The sequence below is a fragment of the Symsagittifera roscoffensis genome, chromosome 2 (assembly GCF_963678635.1).
Source record: "Symsagittifera roscoffensis chromosome 2, txSymRosc1.1, whole genome shotgun sequence".
Classification (NCBI taxonomy): Eukaryota; Metazoa; Xenacoelomorpha; order Acoela; family Convolutidae; genus Symsagittifera; species Symsagittifera roscoffensis.
In genome coordinates, this window is record NC_087063.1 from 65,168,847 (window position 1) to 65,189,995 (window position 21,149).

A 21,149-nucleotide genomic window follows, 5' to 3' on the forward strand; every position below is an offset into this window, starting at 1 on the left:
TATATATTCGCTACGTTCATTTCTCTGTAAAAAAACACCATGACCTATAGAGTACTCACTACGTTCATTACTGTTAATAATTCGAGGCTATCTATTGAATATTTGTGGTACCTGAAGAAGGGACGAAATATCCGATCATAAAGTTCAATTTTCGGTTTGTAATTTTTAGACTGGAAAAAAGAAAAGGATGAAATTTACCGTTCACAGAAAAAAAGAATAACCGGTTGCTCGACGAATGACAAGTGAAATTCAGCAAAGTTAAGTTTTTGAAAAACTATTGGAGGCTCTTATTAAAACTTCAAGATCTGGTTGAAAACAATATAACTAGAGTATTAAAAAAACATTCCAAACAAATGTAGCCTTGCCTTTTTCTCCAGAGGCAAAACTTACGCGTATAAAAATAGGCTGTGTGCCGGAGGAGCCAAGAAAATTGAACTATCAATATCAAGAGGGATGATATCTAGAGTGTACTGTAATAGCAGTAGTCTAGAAGATTCATTTAAAATTTCAAGAACTTGAGCATGTCAGCACGTGCTGTCAAATGACTCAAGTGATTTTTTAATGGAAAAAGTTTATATTTCGATTTGAGAATGCTTGCTAATTGCAAGTGTAACCATTGGAGTTTAATATGATATATCTTTCGACTTAGTGCGATCTGTTTATGCGGTACTTGAAATTGTGGGGGACGCTTGGGTACAAATTTTTCTCATTACCCGATCGGGAACAATTATCGTTGAGGGAAAACAATTTCCTGTGATATTTTTTTTCGTAGTGGTTAAATCTACAGGTTGCTAAGCAATGGATTTACCCGATCATCGATGTGCTTCACAGAATTGATTGGTTGACAGAACCAACTGAAATCGTTAGTCCAGAACGTTGCAATGAAGAATTCGTGAAACATGTATGCCGACAATGCTGTTAAGAAGATGTTATATACTACCATCAGCCCCTTTATCTCAAAGGCATTCCTGGTAACCATGTACTGCTTCAGAAAACGGCACACGAGCAGATAAAATGCGAGCATCCCCAAAAGAAACCAGATCTGCACGATCTCCCATCCTTTGGTTCTATCGTCTAAAAAGAACCCATAAAGAAATTAGTTATACCACATTGTCGGCACTATTCAGGTTCAAATTCAAAACATACCAAAGACTGGATAGAAATCAGGTGACCGCATGATAGTGTTCTGTGCCATTTTCGGAATCCCTGACAACAAACCCCTGAAAGGAACAAAAGCTCTGCACAATGCATCACACAAAAACAAAAAAAAATAACCACAACTATTTCCGATTGTCTTGGCAATAGCATGGTATGTTCCGATTCAATCATATCAAAGAAAGCGATTCAAAAATGAAAATCTGGGAAGTTCACAAGCAAATCAAATTTATCACCAGCAAATCAGACTTGCGCATCGTTTGCGAAACAATTTGAACGCTTACATCTGGTGGTTACATGTTTTCTCCAAAATCGATAACAAATTGCATGGACAAAATCAAACAGTCGGACCACAGCACAAAAACCTTAGGCATTTCCGAAAAGGCAGGCCGCAATCAAGCAAGTGTACTATAAGAAACTCGTAATATCAAAGCAAAAAGAAGAAAACTTTCAATACTTCATCGTCTGTCTCGACTATTTTCAAAGCACTAAATATGTATCAATTGCGAAAAACATTGAAATTCTACAACAATAACTCCAACAGAACAAAAGTTAAGCAGAAAAGAACTTGCATGGAGCAATCATTTCAAACATTGCCACCTACTGGGGACAAAAATGCCAAAGTTACAATTGTACATCAAGCATACTTCATCATATTTGTAACATTCGCCCGGAAGATACATATCGACGGATAACAAAACTAAGTCTTAAGACGACTGGCTAGCGTCTAAACAGAGCTTTGCATGTTTTTCACCGTCTCTACCAAGCCAGTACTTTTCGGTGGTCTTTCTTACATCGGGTCGACAAAAACGTTACTGCTCTCCGGCTTCGACCAGAACGCTCAAATTAACTGAATTACATGCAAAAATAGTGAGCTCATGGCTGGGTCTCAGTATCCCCAGACCACGAGGTCACTCCTAAAAACAGGGCTACTACTTATCATATTACTATTGTTTTTGTTCAGTAGATAAAAATCATCATCTCCATCGAAGATGGATCAACCCTTTCCCCCAACTCCTAGCTTCTCATCCTTATCAAAATGAATCCAGTTGTTAATTAAATTCAATTCAGGACATGACAAGAAGCTAAAAGTTTATATAAAAGGCTAAAAGTTCCAGTCCCGAAACCCTTCCGGATTCTTGAATCCAGTGAATCAAGCTCCTCAAGTTCAATTTCACACCAATCCGGAAGGCTGGTTCTCACCCTTCACCGTTGTTGGCAACGGCCTTGCAACTATTGTAGCAGCACAGAAGTTGCAACTTGGAACGTTCTCTGCTATTGTAGTTCGTTGTTGTTTTTCTTTAATCTCGATTTTCGTTCTGTTCGCAATCACAGATAAAGTTGTTCTGTTTTTCACTCGCTTTTTGTCAAAATGGCCGTTTCAGCATTTCTCAGAAATGTGACGTCATCATTCGAATTTTTGAAAATTTAAAATACTAGAATATTCTAGCCCTCACCGTTTGGCTAAACGTTCCAATAACGTCGCTAATCCTTCGAAATCATCAACTCGGAAGGCTTACTGCTCAAAATTCGAATCCTGCATAAATTGCATTTTGGCCATTCTGGTCGAATGTCACACACTCCCCGGACAGTCCGGTCAATGTCCTCATTGAATCGCGCAATGTTCTAAATGGTTACAGTGTCATCGAACAGAATTTACAAAATGCACGAAATTACTTTTACCTACGTCACATCGACTCACTGCAGAATACAAATGGCATCATACTACATCACTATAGCCTTCAAATTCTTTCATTAATCTGCACATTGAGGATATGACTTAAGATAAAACATATTTTCTGACTTCCAGTGTCAATGTCCCGATTGAAACTTTTTCTCCTAGATTTAAAAGGTGTTGGCTTGCAGGACAGTCCTGCCAACCAACAAGCTAAAATTATCCTACTATGCTCCTTCCCTTCGGAAATCTTGCTTGTTTATTGCCCTGAATATTAAAACTAAGAAACTTTGTGGTTAGAAGGAACAATGCAACAACCTCCCTCCTCAAGAAGCTACTCAAGTTTTTCATGTCACCACAAAGTGATCAGTCTTCCTAAATGATTAAAAACAATCATGCAGGCTGGAATATTTAAATATACTCTTCCCTCAAGCCTTTCTAAATAAATAATAAGTGAGTGTCTCTAAAGCCACTTCAACTAAAACCAAAATGCAAATTTATAAATGCAACAATTTCAAAACTCAAATAAAGGTTTCAGTTTTCAATTACAACTTGGTTGCTTGGTTTCTCACTTGAGTTTTTCACACACATAAAACAATTCTGAGTTTTAACTTTTCTTCATCATCCCTTTGTTCTCTTCTTTTTTCGTCGTTTAGAAGTTCTAAAACCTCTAAATTCTTCTAATTTTTTTTCTTGCCGCCTCTTGTTTTCTCGACCATTCGTCAATGCTCCATTTCCTCCTCCTGTGACACTGACTCCGCACTCTCGGTTTCCGTGTCTTGTAGCACGTCATTGACTATCCTGACGCTGTTGGAAGCCGTCCTCCAACACTTCTGCTCTTCCACCCTCTGTTTACAGCAAGGTAGGGGATCCACGTTTGATTCTCTGTTTCTACAGAAGCTGTTGTGGAGACACAACGTCACGTTTCTCTCCAAATCTTCTTTCAGCATCTCTGCCTTCTCATTTCCACTACGCTCGCTCGTCCTGGAAATTCTTTTCACAGCGGTGGTCACTGCATTCCGATGAGTCACGAAAGCTCGCTTGAAAGCTCCTGCCCCAATGTCCAGCTGATATTCACTGTACACTCTGCCATGTTTCGACATATGCTTTTTCGCATACTCGTACAACCATGCAGTCATGTTAGCTCTGAACCATGGCATCAATCGTTTTCTTGCCCATATCTTCTTCACTTCCATCGGAATGTTTAGAACTTTGCACATTGTCTCAAAAAGATCTAAATATTTTAGACAATCTAATTTCTGCAATTGTTCTCTCGTCGGTGCCTCCTGTCTATTATTTTCTCTCACATGAGCTTCCAGCCATCGTATCGCCATCATAACTCCCACTATCACTATTGTTATGGGCTGTGATGAATCTGGTAAACCCATGGAGAGCAGCTCTCCAGAGTCCCAGATCAACACCAAATTACTACGCTTGGGATACCACCAGGTCTGCAGCAAGCAGTGGCAAGGAAACTCGTCATGTGTCAACATGATGCTCCTCCAATTGCGTTTTCCTGAAGCTTCCAGCAATGGTTCCACTTCCATCATCACTCGGTGGATTTCATCATTCTCATCTACTGCATTGTAATCTGTGACAGTTGATCCTCTCTGTTTCTGTTTTTCAAAGTCACTGAAGTTCCCGCTCACATATCCCATGAACTTCTTTCCTAGTATTGACTCCAACTCCTCTTTGGTTCTCTCTGGAACTGCTGAGAACATCTTACATAGTAACTCGTAAGACTTTTCAGACATTCTCGCCAATCTCACGCACTTTGGCACTGAGAAGGCTTGATCCACAATCGTTCTTGTATTTTTCACGTCCACAGCTACGAAATGTACAGGGTATCTGCTCTTGCACATTGGAGCCAACGTTGAACCCACCAAATATCGTGCTCCTGATGGTCTACAATAAGTTTCGCTGTGTCTGATGTTCATCTCTGTTTCGATTGCTTCCCTCCATTTTCCTATATACTTCTGCTCAGTCTGCAGAACTCCTGGGAATACTTCTACGCTGATGGCTGTGACCATCTCATGTTTCTGTTCTAGATTCAATAGTGACTCTAAAGAACCAAACATGCTGTAGAATCCTAGTGCTGTCACTAGATTCACATCGGTTCCTCCATGGCAATCTGCTATCAGTTCCGTTTCCGTTCTTGCTTTCATCACTACATTTCCAAACAATACTGTCAACTGCTTGTGTTGTTTCTCCAGGGTTTTCACACAGTCTAGACTTCCACAAACGTGACCCTCTAGTCCACAGACTTCCGCCAGACAGCTACCAGGTTTGACCCAGTCTTCTGGTCCCCAGCCAGGCAACTCCACTTTATCTTCTCCGTTGCTCTTAGAGGCTGTTATCATCACATTATATATGATGTTGAGGTCACGCAGGTTACAGTCCGCATTCAGTTCCCTCTGTATGTCTTGTGTCGCCCGTAATATTGAGTCAGCGTTGGGACTAGGACACCATGATGGCTTCATCAATTCCTTCCCACACTGCCATCAAGCTCGTTCTCAGTAATTCATCTGAGAATCCCAACCCAAATTCCACTCTCTTGTCGGATTTTGGTACTGAAGGTGCAGTCACCTCTTCTTCCAAGACCAATCCCAATTTGGCCTGTGGATTGTTAACGCCCTTAGTCGTCACAATTCTGGACGTCCAGAATCTTAGTAACACCGCCTGCTCATAATCAAAGAAGCAATCGCGTATGTCTTCACTCAGGAAAGGATTGTATGCTATCCCTATAATCCCGGACACATAGCTATATGACTTCTTCTTGATCGGTCCACAGTATTCACTGGATTTCGGCAATGCTCCCATAGATTCTTTAGTGAGCCTCAACTCCTTGTTTGAGAATCTCCTGATCTCGTCTATCTTTTTCATGGGTTCCAATTCTTCAGGTTCTTTCATGTTCACCCTCATCGGTTTACTTTGCTGCATATCCAGCATTGCTAGTAAGAACATGGCTTTCGTTCGCTCATCGCCTTCCTTCAACATTTTAACACAAGTGCTTAATGCAGGTACTGAGATCTGCTCTATCAGGAATCGAATGAAACAGAGAGCGTATCTCCGCTTTGCACACGCTACTGCTGCTCCCTCCTGGACTATCAGATCCCTCAGATTCGTCATAAGGAAAACTTTTTCCTCCTTTGATCTCTTCCTTTCTTCTGAATCATATTCTTCGCGAGTCAGTCCCATCATGTACCAGGCGAACCTGAGTTGTAATTCTGTCCTTACGTAAGGTACTGCCACGAGAGCATGTATTCTTGGCGTAGTCCTCATTTCTTCTTCGAAATACCTCAATACTACTGCTTTCCATGGAAGGCTCACTAACTGCTCGATCGTCTCCGCCTCTACGTCAGACGACGCCAAAGTTCCATACGCCTTCTGCTTGAGGGTGGTGCCTTGCAACATCGTTTCCAGATAACCCTCCATGGCTTTTTCGTCTTCCAGGGCCACTACATACCCTCTAGCCGAGTTCCGGTATTCCAACATCTCCATGTATCCACCGGTGGGTTCATCTATCGACACTGTCTCCGACACTGTTAGTCGGTTGTATTCCACTGGTGTCAGTTGTCCTGCAACACTTCCTTTTCCATGATTCATGGGAGATGGTTTGAAGTCCCTCATTTTACTCTCTCCACATTGACTGAGTATTTCGATTTCTAAAGTTGCTCCAGTCAGAGTGCGGTCACTCCTTTTGGATTTATAACCGGTTGACTTTATCCCTGCCATGAGAATGGGTGGCACCATCGCTATATCAGTTAATATTCTATCTGTGCCGGACAATTGATAATCACCTTGCCCCAAATCCATGACTTCCTCGACTCGTTTTCTTTTCGCTGAGTTACCAGCTTTCATCGATATTTCCGAATCCACTTTCGTCTTTCCAATCCTCCTCGGCATCACTCTGCTGCCTAACTTCATTTTCATCGCATTGATTTTATCAATCACCATTTTCGATCGCATCGTTCCTCTCCTGGTCCTTGACAGGTACACCACCTCTCCTTCATTGTCCTGCGGTGTCATCTTGATGGGAGAATTCGCTTCACTCTCATCAGTGGCTGAGTCGATCAATAACTCACTCAGTCTCCCTTCACACTCATCAAGCTTGTCAAGTACTTCTCTCATCAAGGGTTGATTGAGACCTGTTTTGAGAATGGACTGGGTCCCATAGCTCTGAATCACAGTCCAGACTTCTTCCATGAACGCCACTCTGTCCAGCTTACATCCCGTCCTACTCTCGTGGTCTCGGTGATGTACTTCCCATTCTTCTTCGGGTAGCGTTCCCAAGAAAGGTACTCTGGCTGAGGCCTCTATTCTTCTCCTCCGAGGTGATTCCATGGGGATTCTCTGATCGTTATTTCTTGTATTGCCAGGAGAGCTGCTCTCCGGCAAATTCCGTTTCATCTCCTCAAAGGCTGACGGAGGTTCCAGTGTCGAGATGCCTTCATCCGCTGGCTCAGTCGTTTCCAACGTGTCTGCATTATTCTCAAGATCACTGAAGATATTGAAATCCAGGCTGGATGTTCCTCCTGTCGATGCCCTGTCGTCCTCCCCACCAGCTTGATCTTGTTGCATGGGTTCTTCAGTCTGACGGTTTCCACCCTGTCCGTCATCTCCTTCTGACTTGTCGCTATTCGAGTTCGATGGTCCTTGTTTGTCATTGTCAGCTTCTTCCTGGAATCTCGGTATGAGCAATGTACCGGCTGATTTATCTTCCTCTTCTCCATGGACCACTTTGATTTCTTCGCAGCCGAAGGGTGCTAGGAAAATTCTCGTCTGCAATACTCCCGCAGCTTTCATCTCTTTTCTCACACTGGTCAGGATTACTGAGGCTTCAGGCAATTCAGTCCTGCCTCTCATCCTCATTGGAGCTAAGCCTAGTCCCCTCCATTCCTCATCAAATCCTTCAGGCTTGGGAGTAGCAGCGTTGCTTATTCGCCTTCTCGTCGCTTGATCCGTGTACGCAAATCGTGTGTACTGTAACACGGCGGCATTTCTCCCCACGAAGTATGGATCCATCGTCGCCGAGAAATTCCCTACTCTCCTTTCATTGGTTTCGAATGCTCTCAACCTAGGAGTTTGTACTACGGAGACTGCTCCGAGCAACATCCTTCTTATCAGAGGGAATTCAGGGATTGCTTCGGGTAGCTTCTTGTAATCGCCCCAGTCCTTCGTCTCTTCTCTCACCTTGTGATACGCTGCTGTGAGACGAGGCACTCTGGTCATTTCACCATTCGTTTTGTCATAGGGCCTCAGATTCCAAAGCTTTGGAAATACCTCGATGTGCCCTCTTTCTACTTCTCCCATGCGGTCACAGAAGTGATCGTCAAAATTGATGACTGTCATCTCTGGCTCCGATATTTTCGCAAATAACAGATCTTCACTCATGAGCTCTCGCAATGCGTGCTGCTCACACCAGTTCAGTGTACTACCGTCCACTGCCGATATGAGGTTCAGGTGCAACACCGACCTCCTATATGCTTCCACTTTAACGTCAGGGAACGCAAAGGTGACTGCTGGTCCATAGATCACTGTCACGAACTCCGTGACTCCTCTGATCAGCGCCAAGGGATCGATTCTCATAGCTAAGCTCAAATCTGTTAACAGCGGCATGCCTCCAACATGTCGTCTAACATCTTCCTCTCTTTCAATTGTCTCGTCTTCTCCGGTTCCAAAGCGATTTTGCTGCAAGAGATACTGGATAAGAGTGTGTCTCAGGTCTCTTATTTTGTTCCACGAGTCTGTGGATTTCTTCATATCCAGATTCCTCACTCTCTCTTTCATCTGCTCTGGACAACGTGCCAGTTTCATCAGTCCTCCCAAGTTTCCGTGGGTTATTGCGATCAATGTCAGAAGTCCATCTAGTCGCAGGTTCTGTATTCCATCCGTAAGCAGTATCACCGGTCCTTTCACGAAATTCTCCGCTCCAAATGTCACGAACAGGGCTATTAATTCCACTATCGATACTTTCACTACCGCTTGGAGGAATTCCTTTATCAAGTAGTGCGAGACTTTCGGGTAGACTTTTGCCAAGAAGGACGCGGTCCATCCGGCTCCCAACCCCTCTAGCATGCTGTCTGTCCTTTCAAATCCCTCCTGTCCTTTCACTTCCTGGGTCCAGAAGGTTTCCAGAGTAATCTGACACATTCTGTTCACGAACTCAGCTGTCTTTTCTCCGGCATTTTCCGCCAGGTTCACCTCCTTCAACAAGTAGGCGTGTATCTTAGTGATCATTACTGGGCCTTGCTGAAAAGCATCTGCACCCAATGCCGCTACTCTCGGATTCAGGTGTAGCCACTGGTTTGCTTCCGGCTTGGTTCTCAGCACCATCGCTTCCAGATGAGCTCTCGTCTCCAGTGAATTCTTTCTTCTCGTGTCTTCACTCGCCACTTCCATTGCTCGGAACCACAAGTCGTTGGACATCGCCGTGATCACTCGATGGTCGTCATCTATTCCTGGTTTCAGTTTGAGTTGCCGACTGAAGTTGGACAGTTCCAACCCCAGCACTTCGTCCAACACCAACATGTGTAGCGCGTGGTCCTTGAACCCTCTCATCGCGTTTGAGATATCTGACCATACTGCAGGCAGTTCAGCCTTAAGTGGCCTCAGGTTCTCGATTTCTATCATGCGATTCGGGGCTGATATGATCACATCATATTTTCCCTCCGAAAGTAAGGCTACCATTGCATACACAAATTTCAGTCCATCCGGGAGATGTGCATATCCCGGAGACAACGCAAATACTACTCTCAATGTCACTATGTTGAATGATCCCTCCTTTGTCGCGTCTACCACTTCACCCATTGACTCCAGGATGTCTTTTATCGCTGGCCATACTGCGTTTTCTGCTGTTGCAGGATCTCTGAGCCTGCTCAGAAAACCTCTACTGTGTAGATGGTCATTGATGCCAGCAAACACAATCGTTATCGGGTTCATTTCTGTCTGCCTTTGTACCCCTATAGCCAATGACACTGATTGCAATAGGTCTAGGTCAACTGCGGCCAGCATTATGACGTCCGGCCAAAACAAAGACTTAGAGGTGTACACGAACTCTGAGTTCGCTACTACCATGATTTTGGCCTTTCTCATCTCTGCTTTGTCGTAGGCGGCGAAGATGGTCTCATCTTTCTTTATCGCTGTCAATCCGCCATATCTCTGGACATCACCATCTTGGTTCACTAGTTTTGGGTACACTCTCTCCTTCACATGACCAGGTGGTGTCGTCAATTGCCTAAATATCTTCACGTGTTGTCCAATCGGCGCTCTCGCCGTCAGGAATCTTCCTGGCCTTTCTTCACGATTCCTCTCATCATGGTTCAATCTCACATCTTGCAACGGTCTTGCATTCACAGGTCCTATTGTGTTGTTGGAGGGCAGTCCCTCCAAGTCGGCAAATCTCAAGGCCGTCGTGGAGCTGAAATTTATGCTAGCGGCTATCAACCAGTCTACGCCGGTTATCGAGTACAATCTGCTGACGGATAGCGTCGCTCCATTCAGCATCCTCCTTGCATCTTCGATGAAGCTCACTCTCTGTAGGTCCAGCTTCATTAGTTCTTCTTTGTATATATGCCAAGGAGACGGTATGGATCGCGACCACATCAATGAGCCTCTGCTCGGTCTCTCCTCTCGACTGGTACTCGTCGTCTCCGATCTAGTGTCCGATCTGGATGTGCCTGCTACTTTCTCGATTGGTTGGTTGACAGGTCCTATCCTTTTCCTAGGATGAATTGTCCTCCTCATCGGTGCTTCTCCCAACCGATCTTGTACGTCTGTTCTTCGACCTGGTTCACCGGAGCTTTGTTGCCGGTAATTTGTGACGGCTGGGACCGTACCCAAGCGTGTTTCCAGGTTAGGAGGTACAAAGGTGGTGATCACCGTATCACTCACCGTTCCTTCTTCCTTCAGTACTCCTGTGTCAAAGAGTTCTGCTTCCAGCTCATCCAACCGTTCTTGGAAGACTCGATTCAACCAAGCTTGTCCTTCGACACTGTCGAAGTGGATGCCATCTGTGGTCAGTCTGGCTTGATTCATGGCTCTCAATTCATGTTCAATGTCCATGAGGATCATTCTTCCGGCATTTCGATTTGCTAGGTTTCTCAAGATGTTGTTCCATCTCATTACTCCCTCGTTGTGCCTTCTTCCTGGTGCTGTCAGGCCTGTTGCGTTCATCGGCACCGTGCAAACGGTCAGTACCGCGCAACTGAACTTCTGCCAGAGAGTAGTAAACAAACACACCATCATTGCTTCCCACAGTGCTTCCTGCTCATCTGATCCTCTGGAGATGTCATTCGTCCCAACTAAGATCATCACATTGGGTATCTTCCCTGGATTCATCAGCTCCACCATGCGATATAATTGGGCAATCGTCGCGCCTCCAAAGGCCATCACCGTGGTGACCCATGAGGTCCTCAAATTCGACAGCACTCTGACTAAGCTGTCTCCCAATATCAGGTGAGATGTCCCGAGTGGTGGTTGCTGCAGGTTCACAGCCGGGCTCCAGGTAGCTCGATTGAAGCAGGCTCTCGGATCTGTCTCCGGAACTCCCGTGAAATTATACTTCAATTGATTATTCTTCTGCACGTCTATTACACGAGACACTTTCTTCGCTGGCATCTTCCTTACTTTCCTCTCTGGGATTCTCGAGTTCCCCATGAGTGGTGTCACGTCACTTATCCCCTGTCTGATCACAGTCTGGGAGAGTCGTACTCTGCCCATATCGTCAATCGTTCCATAGGGTGCAGTCACCCCGGAACCTGGTGCATTCTTGTTAGCGACCAATCGTCCAGCTGTCTCTATCAGTTTTCTCACTGTCTGTTCTACGACGGGATCACCCAAGGTGTCACTAGGATCCGGGATTGTTACTCGGTTCGTCTCTGCTGGAAGCCGTGTCTCCGTTGTTTGACTCATTTCTCGAGGTGTCAAGAGCTCCATCGGGGACTGCCCACGAGGAATATCCCTTGCAGGTATCACTTTCTCAATGGACGTCGTCAACGCCACCTGCTCCGATCGCTCTTTGTATTCCTGCCTTAAGCGTTCGATCTCTTGACCCTGCTTTTTGTTGCAGTCTTCAAACAACTTTCTCCACATGTCCCGGTCTTCCTCCATCGCCAGCATGGTCTTCGTCATATCGTCTAACTCCTTCTTCGTACTTCTCAACTGATCGTTCATCTCGTCCAGATCTTGTATGGTTTGGTTCGTCTGAACCTTCTGTGTTACTTTCGCCCCTTTTGGTGGCACAGCTGCTCTCAGTGGTGAACCAGACGAGGTCGCCTCGCTGTTCATCTCCCGATGCATTCTCGTCAGCCCAGCTTTGGGCTTGGAGGGCATTGGCATCTCACCTGGTTGGTAAGTCCTAGAACTTCCCAACCCAGGCTCATTCGCCAAGTCACTCCCTGAGAGAGCCCCGTTTCTCCACCTCATCACTCTCATGTTCGGGCGGTCTAGTACTCCTCTTTCTCCATATGCTGCCATCAACAGGACTTCCGTGGGGCGGTCCCCACGGTTGTCGTGCCCCAAGATGTTAATCAGGGCGGTCAGCAACATGACCACCTCTGGGTCCTCCAGAGCGAAGTCTCGTTCGATCAGCCGACGATAGATCGCATCTACCATCGGTCCTACATATGCCTCTGCCAGGTCCATCAATTCATCCAGGTTGAAATTGTCCATACTGTTCTTTCCAAGTTTGATTTGATTTCGATTTCAAGTTTTGACTCAAGTGAGCAATTAAATGATCAATCAGGATCTAGAAAAGGAATCACGACTGTCACACCTGTCAGTTTCACCTTAATATATATCGTTAAAATTTGCTTAAAGACAGTTCAGATAAAAAGATATTTATCCTAAAATTTATTAAAATCAATTGGTTTCTAAAATTTTGGAATTCGACCTAAGATTGGACAGTCCAAACTTTGGATCTATTCCCAAGATCGTCATTTAGTTGTTCATGGTCACTAACCCCTACTTACCCATGATCTTAATAACCTAACACATAACATAACATAACACAACATAACACACATATCACATATTACATGCAACTTGGTCTTTGGCCTAACACCCTCTCGCTCATCACTCAGCCTATACTTAAGTAATATTTCTTATGTAGATACACTTGTATGTTCGTATCAGAGAATATCACGTGTACAAGCGCGTACAATTCCCGAGGATGCAGTCTTCCTCTATTTGGATCGTACACTGGAAGCGAAAGCTCCTTCACGTCCATTTCCACAAGGAAGTCCCTCAGCCTCGTCAAAGACAAGACTAGGTTTTCTGGGTCCACGTGCTGCTTCTCCGTCGCCCTCGTTACCAAGAAGCACAAGTACTTTCCCGGTATCTGCGACACCGCCGGAGGTAAGGCTGCTACGCCCCCTATCCCTGGTCTTTGCTTCCAAAGGAATTCCACGTTTTTGTATTCCCTCTTAAAATCTGCCGCTAGCGCCGTCCTAAAACTCATGTCTGCGGTGATTGCTATCGCACATGTTCTGTTTGTGAGTATGAAATCACTATCTGTTAGTACTATGTTACTTGAATATTCATTTGGTAAGTTAAAATATGACTCAACTACCCTGCCTATGTCAGGTTTCTTAGGTTCTTCGCCTGTTTCTGCTTCTAAGTTTCCTGTTTCTCTTGCTATTCTCAATTTTTTTATTATCAAGTTTTCAGTGTGGGTAAGTCCTACCCCCACTCCCCGGACAAAAATATCCATCGGCGTCCCCGTCGATCGCATACCGGGTATTAAGTCAAGATTAGAAGCTGGAATGAGAAGTTGTCCTTCCTGGGCAGCCCAGGAAGGATCATCTCGTTCGGTCTTAATGTATTTCGCGCTTTCGCGATCTACGTCTTGAATCGTAACGCTGGTCTCTTTACGGTCTGATGTCATTTCGTTCAGCCACTCTAAGACACGCAGGTTCGTCAGGTCTTGTTCATTTGACTGCTGTTGCTCATCGTCGAATTCTACTTCGGGTTTCGACCAGTCGTCAACCCACTCATCGTTGTGATCATCGACTATGTCAATGTCTTGTGACACGGTTGTTTCCTCTAAACCCACTATTTCCTCCACTATTTTCTTTAGATCTATCCTATCCACTACAAAGTCGTCACCGTAAGGATTGTATTTCTTTCTTGGTCTCGTCCCGTCTTTCTGACGAGTCTGCATCGTGAACGGAAGGTCCGGTTCGAAGTTCTTGGGAACCTCTGTCTGTTCGGGATCCTGCCAATCTTCCTCTGCGTAGGGTAAGGTTTCATCGTCCGCTTCGATCTGTTCGTTTGGATCCAATTCCAATGGTGTATCCGTACCTTCCTCTACGACCTCGTTTCCATCGTTCTTCTCCCTGGTGCCCTTTTCATTGACCTCACAAGCAGGATCCATCATTAAATAATCCCCTTCTTCCATGTCTGCAGGTATACACCAGTCTTCTGTCGATGGATTGTGTGGCTTGATGTTCTCGTAGTGGGCGGCTCGGCCAGTACTCAGTCTATAAAAGCGTCCCTCCTGGTGCACCTCCGTAATCATGAAGGGTCCCCTCCACTTTTTTAGAAGCTTCTTTGTTCCTTTCGGTGGTATAACGTTCTGAAATACCCATACGTAGTCTCCCACCGAGTAGGCTTTTGCACCAGCTGCTTTTTGTCGAATCTTTTCCTCTGCCTTGCCTGTGCTTGCTGAGTATTTCGTCTACACAGATCGTTCAACTCCTGTTGACGTCTGATCACATCCCTCACGTAAACCTGTGGAGATGTTTTCTTCCCCTCATACACTGGGTAGAAGAATGTCAAGGGTAAAGACTTCTCGTGTCCCGTCAGCATCATGTGTGGACTGACCCCAGTGGTGGAGTGTTGCGTGCTATTATAAGCTCCCATCACCTGTGGAAGGTATCTGTCCCAATCGGTCATGTACCTGGAACAATATACCCTCAGCATCGACACTAACGTCCTATTCTGTCTTTCCACTAAGCCATTCGTCTGAGGGTGGTATGTCGTGGAGTGAGCCTGAGCGACTTGTGACCGTCTCATAAGCTCTTTCGTAAGCTCGCCTACGAAAGCCGTTCCATTGTCCGATTGAAACGTCATTGGACATCCGTGTCTTGCTATCCACGTATTGATCAGGTGGTCGCATGTCTCTTCCGCCGAGGCAGTTATGCAGGGCACGGCCTCTGCATACTTCGTGAAGTGATCTATCATGACCAAGACTTGGTTGTAACCGCTGTCTGTCATGCATATCTTCTGGTGATCTATCTGCACCACCTCGTTGAATTCAGACGACTCAATTGATTGTAAAGGAAATCGCAACTTCCTAGGATCCTTGACCTGTTGGCATGACAGACATGCTGTCACCCATTTCTCGCATGCCTTTTTCATCCCAGGCCACTCAAAGCGCTTCAGGATCCTCTGATACACTTTGTCGATCCCTTGATGGCCCATCTGATCATGCGACCTGAATAATAGTTCTGTCTGATAGAGTTGCGGCAACACTATCGCGTTATATTTGTATAAGACCTTGTCTTCTTCTCTTCTCCTGCAAGCCACGATCCCGTCCTTGTTCAGATATAATCTCCCCTCCTTCTGCATGAAGTATTGTCTCAGGATCCTATAGCTGTCTTCTTCCAGGTCACCTTTGTCAGGTGCACCGTTTTCTATCCACCTTTTTAGGTTGCTTGTCATGCGATCATTTTTCTGCGCCCTTAGAAGGTCCGAGAGTCTGTATCTCGCCTTCAAGTACGTCTTCATGACTCTCATCTGACTGTTCAGCTCGTTGGGCTGATGTGTGTCTTCTTCCATCTTAACGCACCAAATCTTCGCCAACGGTTGTGTTTCTTGTTGAAACGGCTGAAGATCAGTCCTGACTACCTCTTTCTGCGGCAACAGGCTTATCGAACGTTTCGATACCGCTATCGTTTCTAAGTCATCCGCTGCGTTGTCAAAGACTCTTTCGCTTGGTATTAGGTAGCGATCACTGTCAGGATCCTGGTACACCTCTCTGTCCAGGTTTCTCGCCCGAGTTTCCACTAGTAGCGTGTGTATCGCCAGTTCTGACAGTTCTGATCCCGAGGTCGAATCCCTGTCTGAATAGGTGTTCATTCTCGAGCTTTCTGACTTATCATCCGTCGAAGGTGTTGTGCTGGAGAATGCACGCTCCTCCAGATCATGTCCGTATTTCCTTCGCATCCATCTGAACTCCCCGGACAAAACTTTGTTCTCTAGGTCCTGTTTCTCATCAGGAATTTTCTCGTCTATCTCGGACTCCCCGGACAAATTTCCTTGTCCCGGGTGTTGATCTTGTGATCGCTGGTTTTTCTCCTCATCCTTCTCCCCGGACAAATAGTCTTGCAGCAGATTTTGTTCTACCTCTTCACCCTCTTTTTCCCGGTCTACAAAGGTGACAGTTTTCTTTTGCTTGCCGCTCTCCTGTCCTTTCTGTCCGTAAGAAGTACTGGTTAAAATCTCCTGGGGTATTGAGGATACTAGTTGCTGAACTATTGTCCTACAATCCCTCTTGTTCTCTTCGTGCTGTTGTCTGGACGACATGATCTTCACTTTCTCACTGACTGTTAGCGATGCCACTGCTGCTGTCCACTCGGGGTCATCTCTGGTCACTTCTCTTTCTAACAATCCACCCAGTATCCGCATCACTTGTGGTGTGACTTGCACCGTTTTATCCAATAATGAGAGGCTGTTTATATTCATGCGAGAGAGTTCTTGCTGGACCAGGTTCGAGCGCAGCAACAAATCCAAGGGGACCGGGTCCTCCCTTGACAGGATCTTTATCTCGGCTGCTTTCTCTACAGGTAACTCAGGATGCCCCGGAATTGGATGTCCAGACTTATCCAACCATCTCGTTAAGGGAAGCGCTTCATAAGTTTCTTTGTCCAGAAACGAGAATCCCTCCTTTACTTCCGCCTGATTGGCCTGCTTCTGCTCCAATCTTTCATAGAACTCAGTTTTCTTGCTGAGACTGTCAGCATTCTGATGTTTATCACGCATCCTGTGTTCGATTATCATATGGTAGCCATCCAGTCTTTCTATCCATCTACCAATATAACTCTGATCCATCGAGTAGGTCTTCAACCAGGATAACGCTCTGTTGTCCACGCGTAACTTGAAGGGAGCGCTCCCCAAGTATGCACGGTACTTCTCCACGAAGGTAACTACTGCAAACATTTCTGCTTTTGGTGCGCCATATTTCATCTCTGTGTCACTCAAGACTTTGCTGCCGTATGCAATGGGACGGATAACTGTTCTTCCGTTCCATTCTTGCTCTTGATGCAATATTCCTGAGATGGCCACCACCGATGCGTCTGTGTCAAGAACATACATGCCCTTTTCTGTAGGCATGCCCAGCACTGGCGCTTCGCACAGTTCCCGCTTTATGTTCTCGAAAGCAACTTGTGCCTCATCGTTCCATTCGAACTTTTTCCCTTTGTTGCGCATCAGCTTCTGCATCGGGTACACCTTGTCCGCGTATTCTTTTATGAAATCTCGGTAGTAATTGGCAAACCCTAGGAAGCTCATGAGCTGTGTGTCTGTTCTAGGAGCTTTCCATGTCAGCACAGCCTCTACTGCTTCTGGATCTGGCCTCACACCATGCCGGTCCACCATTCTTCCCAGGTACTTGATCGAATCCCTAAGGATTTCACATTTCGATGGTTTGCATTTCAAGCCTGCTCTTTTCATACATCCGAAGACCTCATCGAGCCGGTCAATGTGATCCTCCAGGGTCGGTGTCGCTATGACTACGTCATCCACGTAGCACATCAAGAGATTCCCGTACTTTTTGGTCACTCCTGTCAAAGCCTGAGCCATCAGCCTTTGAAAGGTTGCTGTTGCATTGCACAAGCCGAAGGGCATCCTCTTCCACTGGTACAACCCCAATTCGCACGCGAAACCGGTTTTTTCCCTATCCTTTTTCCGCAAAGGAACCTGCCAGAAGGCAGAACCTAAGTCCAATGTGGTGAAGAACTTTGCATCACCAAGTTTAGATAGGCTCTCGTCTATTCGCGGTATCGGGTACGCATCTTTAATCGTTACCGCGTTCAAGTAACGAAAGTCGCAACAAAATCTAAGCTGCCCCCTTTCTTTTTCGCCATTACTACTCCGCAAGCCCATGGTGATTTCGAGGGTTCTATCATGTCGTATTCAAGCAACATTTCTATTTCCGCTCGGCACGCTTCCGATTTATGTGGCGTCATTCGCCTTGCGCCTTCCCTATGGGGAACGGCGCCCTCTTCTAGTTCGATTTCGTGTTCGACGAAATTACAACAACCGATGTCCGCCTTATATTTTGAAAATACTTCGGCGTTCCGATCTAGGAGGTCCCGCAATTTTTCAAAATCTCCCTCACCTATTTTTCCTTTTAAATGTTCTATTTCTGGCAAAACCGGTTTGTCAGAATCTAGTTCATATGACGAGGGGCGTTCCGGAAAATTCGAGCAGCTTGATAAGCCGTCGTCCGTTTCGGATTTCATTGAAAACAATTTACGAATAGATTTTAATTCATCAATCCTCTTTAAAATTTTATCTTTATTGGCATGATAAGGACAGTCTTTCACACTATATTTCTTCAAGTTTTGTGTCTCTTCATAGTCGGTCCTCATCGGCAATGCGTAACCAAGCTTCTTTCCACGCTGGATTGAAACCGTGGTGTCCAGTGTGTTGAACAACACACTGACACACAGTCCGTTTCGTGTTACCGAGAAGCTCCGGCCTAAAATCACCGAACTCTGGCTATTTGGATTCGGTACTAAGCAAACCTGTTTACTATCACTTAACGAATTTAAATTTCTCATTCTAAAAATCGCTACTACAGCTTGTCCTGGTTGTAATTTTACTTTTCTATCCAAAAAAACTGGTACCTTATTCTCGTCTATTATTATTCTATTAATTGGTCTCTTAACATACTTTCGGTCCGGGTTTCTAATCCGTATTAGACCGTTGTTCAAGTCAATCATCACGTCAAAGTTCCTGACAAAATCTCTGCCCAAGATGAATTGGTCGGCGTCGTCCAGATTCTCTACCACCAGGAAGCTCATCCAAAGGTTCCGTCCTCCCATGTGAAGGACCGTCACCGGTGTTCTTCCGGCTACGTAGATAGCTCCTCGATTTGCAGCGGCTAGTCGGAGATTCGTAGGAATCAGATCTTCCCGCGTGAAGCCCATTCTCTCCCAGGTTTTTATCGGCATCACACTCACCACCGCGCCTGTGTCCAGAAGCCCTGTGACTCCGATTTTTGTTCCGTTGGTGTCAAGCAGGTGTGCTGTCACATCTGCTTCATATCCAATATGTACCGCGTCTTGTTCCATCATGGCGTCATGGCCTATCCTGCGGACTTTGAGTTCCTCTTCACCCAAATAGATCTGCCCCATTTGGTCATCATCTGTTGTTATGTAAGTCCTGGTGTAGATGCTGATTCCATCCACGTTCAGCATTATTTGATACGGCCCATAGACCTCCAAGTAGCGTCCATGAAGTTTCTTCATGCGAGGGCCACCCGTCGTTAGTAGTGCTCGCACAGCTCTCGACTCAGTGCGTGGCTCCACCTGCCTCAGATAATCTGCATATGTGTCCAAATGCATTAAAGTGAACTCTGATGGTTCACTCAAATTTCTTATTACCTGGTGACCAGCCACTGAGATTATCGACTGTATCTTCTTTCCCTGCGGCGCCATGCCGAACCTCTTACCGGAGATCACTTTAAGTTTCATATCTAAACTGCTTGGTGTTTTCGTCTCCTCGAACTCCATTGCCTCGAAGGTATTCAGTTGCTCCTGAAGCTTTTCATTTTCCAGTTCAAGTTTCACTTTTTGTTCGATCTCTTTCGTCACCAATTCCTGCTGTACTCTATTTAGAGCATCCTTTGCGGCTGCCTTATAATCGATCTTGAAGTCATCGGCCGCAGTTGCTGGTTCCGGTTCACGTGCTTCTTCTGTTACTGCTTGCATTTTCTTTGCCGCCAGCTCTTGAGGTTTGTCCTTCCTGCGTGCCTCTGCTTCGCTCAAAAGTCGAGCCTTGCTTGCTTTCACTCCTGACAAAGCTTCTTCATGCCTTGGATGCTTGATGTCTGCCACTGCATCCCAGAATTGCGGACAATCTGATTTAAAATGACCTTCCAAGTTACAAAAGAAACACCTCGGGCCAAATTTCGCAATTATTCCTCTCATGAAATCCTCATGATCCAACTCTGACGCATCTTCGTCCTCGAGGCTAAAGCCTATTGCTTTCATGCCTTGTTTGTAAGCTGGGCATGCTGACACATGATGGTCTGTTGAACTGCAATTAGCACAAGAACGTCTCTTGTCCATATCATCCCTCGGTTTGTACCAATTGTTCCCTTGGTTTGCTGGTCCGTTGTTAAAATTGCCATAATTGTTCTTGTAATATCCAGATCTCGAAGGAGGTTTCAACAAAAGATACTCTTTTGATTTGAGCCTCAACTCCTCCGGTGTTGGCGCATTAGTTGATAGTGGTGTGTAATGCGTTGCTAGCATCGTACGAAGTTCATCATTTTTCACACCATCGATAAATTTTGAGGCTACGGCCAGGTTCATCCTTCGGTTTGACTCATCCGGTTGGCTGCGTCTTCTCAGCATTTCCAAATCATCGAGAAACTTGTCTATGGTTTCATCTTCCCGTTGCCTCCGTTTCTCGAAGCGCATCATCGCCTGGTGCCCCTGCACCCCTGATCCGAAACGGTTTAACAAGATTTCGAAGATTTTCTCTGCAGTGTCACGTTGATACTGTTTCTTGGCCATGACACAGTTCAGGGCTGTCCCTTCTAAGTTGCTGGTGAGCGCGCTGCATTCCTGTCTCTCAGACAAGTCTTCTTCCTCGAAATGCAGCTTCATTACCTCTATCCAGGTATCAATACAGCCATCAGATTCGTCTTTGTAGCATCTTGGCTTCTTAAAGACTCTTCTGGACTTTTCACTGCGTTCATTGGTTCTAGATAACCGCGTCAGGAATGTCTCCAAAGACCTGTTCAGGGGTTCAAATGCTGTGGCCATTGCCGTAGCATCCCTTGAGTGTCCCGCTTGAGTGTCCTCACACCTCGTCGAAGGCTCTGTGTGCGGTGCATCCCTGCAATCCGAATCACCATGAGCGTTTCCCGCTTGGCCCATGTGACTCCTCCTCGGGCTTGTATGCCCCATGTTGCCAGAATCGCTTCTCCCAGTCGCATGTGTGCTTTGCGTTGGTCGTTCGTTCGAGGTTTGTCTGTTCCCCGTTGAACTCGCTCTACTGTTCGGGCCCCATGCTGTATTACCCTTTGTGGCATAGCCTGATGAACTGCCCCTGCCTCTAGTGGATCCATACGTCTTCCTCCTTT

General features: G+C 45.7%; 1 protein-coding gene across 1 annotated transcript in view; it reads right to left on the reverse strand.

Moving 5' to 3' along the window:
• LOC134840173 (very long chain fatty acid elongase 2-like) overlaps positions 1-21,149 on the reverse strand; it is a 392,967-nt gene that overhangs the window by 11,630 nt on the left and 360,188 nt on the right. Inside the window, exons 2-3 of the mRNA XM_063855886.1 lie at positions 1,147-1,220; positions 809-1,074 (exon numbers count right to left, since the gene is read on the reverse strand). Of these exons, the coding sequence (XP_063711956.1) occupies positions 809-1,074; positions 1,147-1,195 (315 nt within the window). The 5' untranslated portion in view covers positions 1,196-1,220. The remainder of the gene's footprint in view (positions 1-808; positions 1,075-1,146; positions 1,221-21,149) is intronic.